Here is a 778-nt window from a genome sequence, read left to right on the forward strand (position 1 = left end):
TAAGATGGCTTTCTCAAAGTTTCAACTTGGAATATTTCTCATCACATATTCTCTCCTCATTATTTGCCAGTCAAAGAGTAAATAGATTTTCTTCTCTTGGTTTGTTTTTTGGTTCTGTTGTAAAATTATTTTCTCAGTTTTAGTTATTTATACTTTTCTTCTTTGACTTTAATCTTTCTTTGTACCCATTTCCAAGAAATTTGCATTATAACACCCACATAGAGATAGACAGTGTTTTGTAAAACAATACATATTTTCTCACGGAAAATATAGTAAACTAATATTACTGATTTTTTTGACGATTAACAGTATTGAATACAAAACAAATCGGACAAGAAGAGTGTGTTTACAGAGGTCTATGCCAATTCAGCAGAGAATGTAAGAGTCGATGTGGACCGCCTGAATTCTCACATGAAACTACTGGTTTATGCATGCTCGATTATCATGACAACAAATATCGTTGTTGTTGTACTTCAAATAACTAAAACCGATTATAAGTTTGGTTAAATATTAATATGGAAAAATTGAAAATAAAGGCAGTTTTTTTAACAGTTTGTCCATTTACACTTTTTTTTTTTTGAAGATTGTCAATTATAACGAAAATACCCCTACAAATAGATATTGTGAAGTTTTAAAGAGTTTAAACAAAAATAAACCAGAAAAAACCATGTTAGTAAACAACCTCGAATAATTTTTTTTTTAATTGTTTTGGTGTCAAAAATCAGTTTTTTATATTGATGATTTCTGATCTAAAATGTTCAGAAAACATTTTCTACGA

At 28.4% G+C, this 778-nt stretch overlaps 1 protein-coding gene across 1 annotated transcript; it reads left to right on the forward strand.

The window, feature by feature from the left end:
• Positions 5-534, forward strand: LOC109131402 (defensin-like protein 275). Its single transcript, XM_019242368.1, has 2 exons — positions 5-77; positions 310-534. The coding sequence occupies exons 1-2, from the start codon at positions 5-7 to the stop codon at positions 483-485; spliced, it is 249 nt and encodes an 82-aa protein (XP_019097913.1). The 3' UTR covers positions 486-534.

This window comes from Camelina sativa, chromosome 3 (assembly GCF_000633955.1).
Source record: "Camelina sativa cultivar DH55 chromosome 3, Cs, whole genome shotgun sequence".
In the NCBI taxonomy this organism is placed as follows: Eukaryota; Viridiplantae; Streptophyta; class Magnoliopsida; order Brassicales; family Brassicaceae; genus Camelina; species Camelina sativa.

Excerpts from the sequence above, each read along its gene's own strand:
- LOC109131402 (XM_019242368.1), top strand. The coding sequence starts at position 5 with ATGGCTTTCTCAAAGTTTCAACTTGGAATATTTCTCATCACATATTCT. Across the intron at positions 78-309 it reads CATTATTTGCCAGTCAAAGA|TATTGAATACAAAACAAATC; the intron begins GTAAATAGATTT and ends GACGATTAACAG.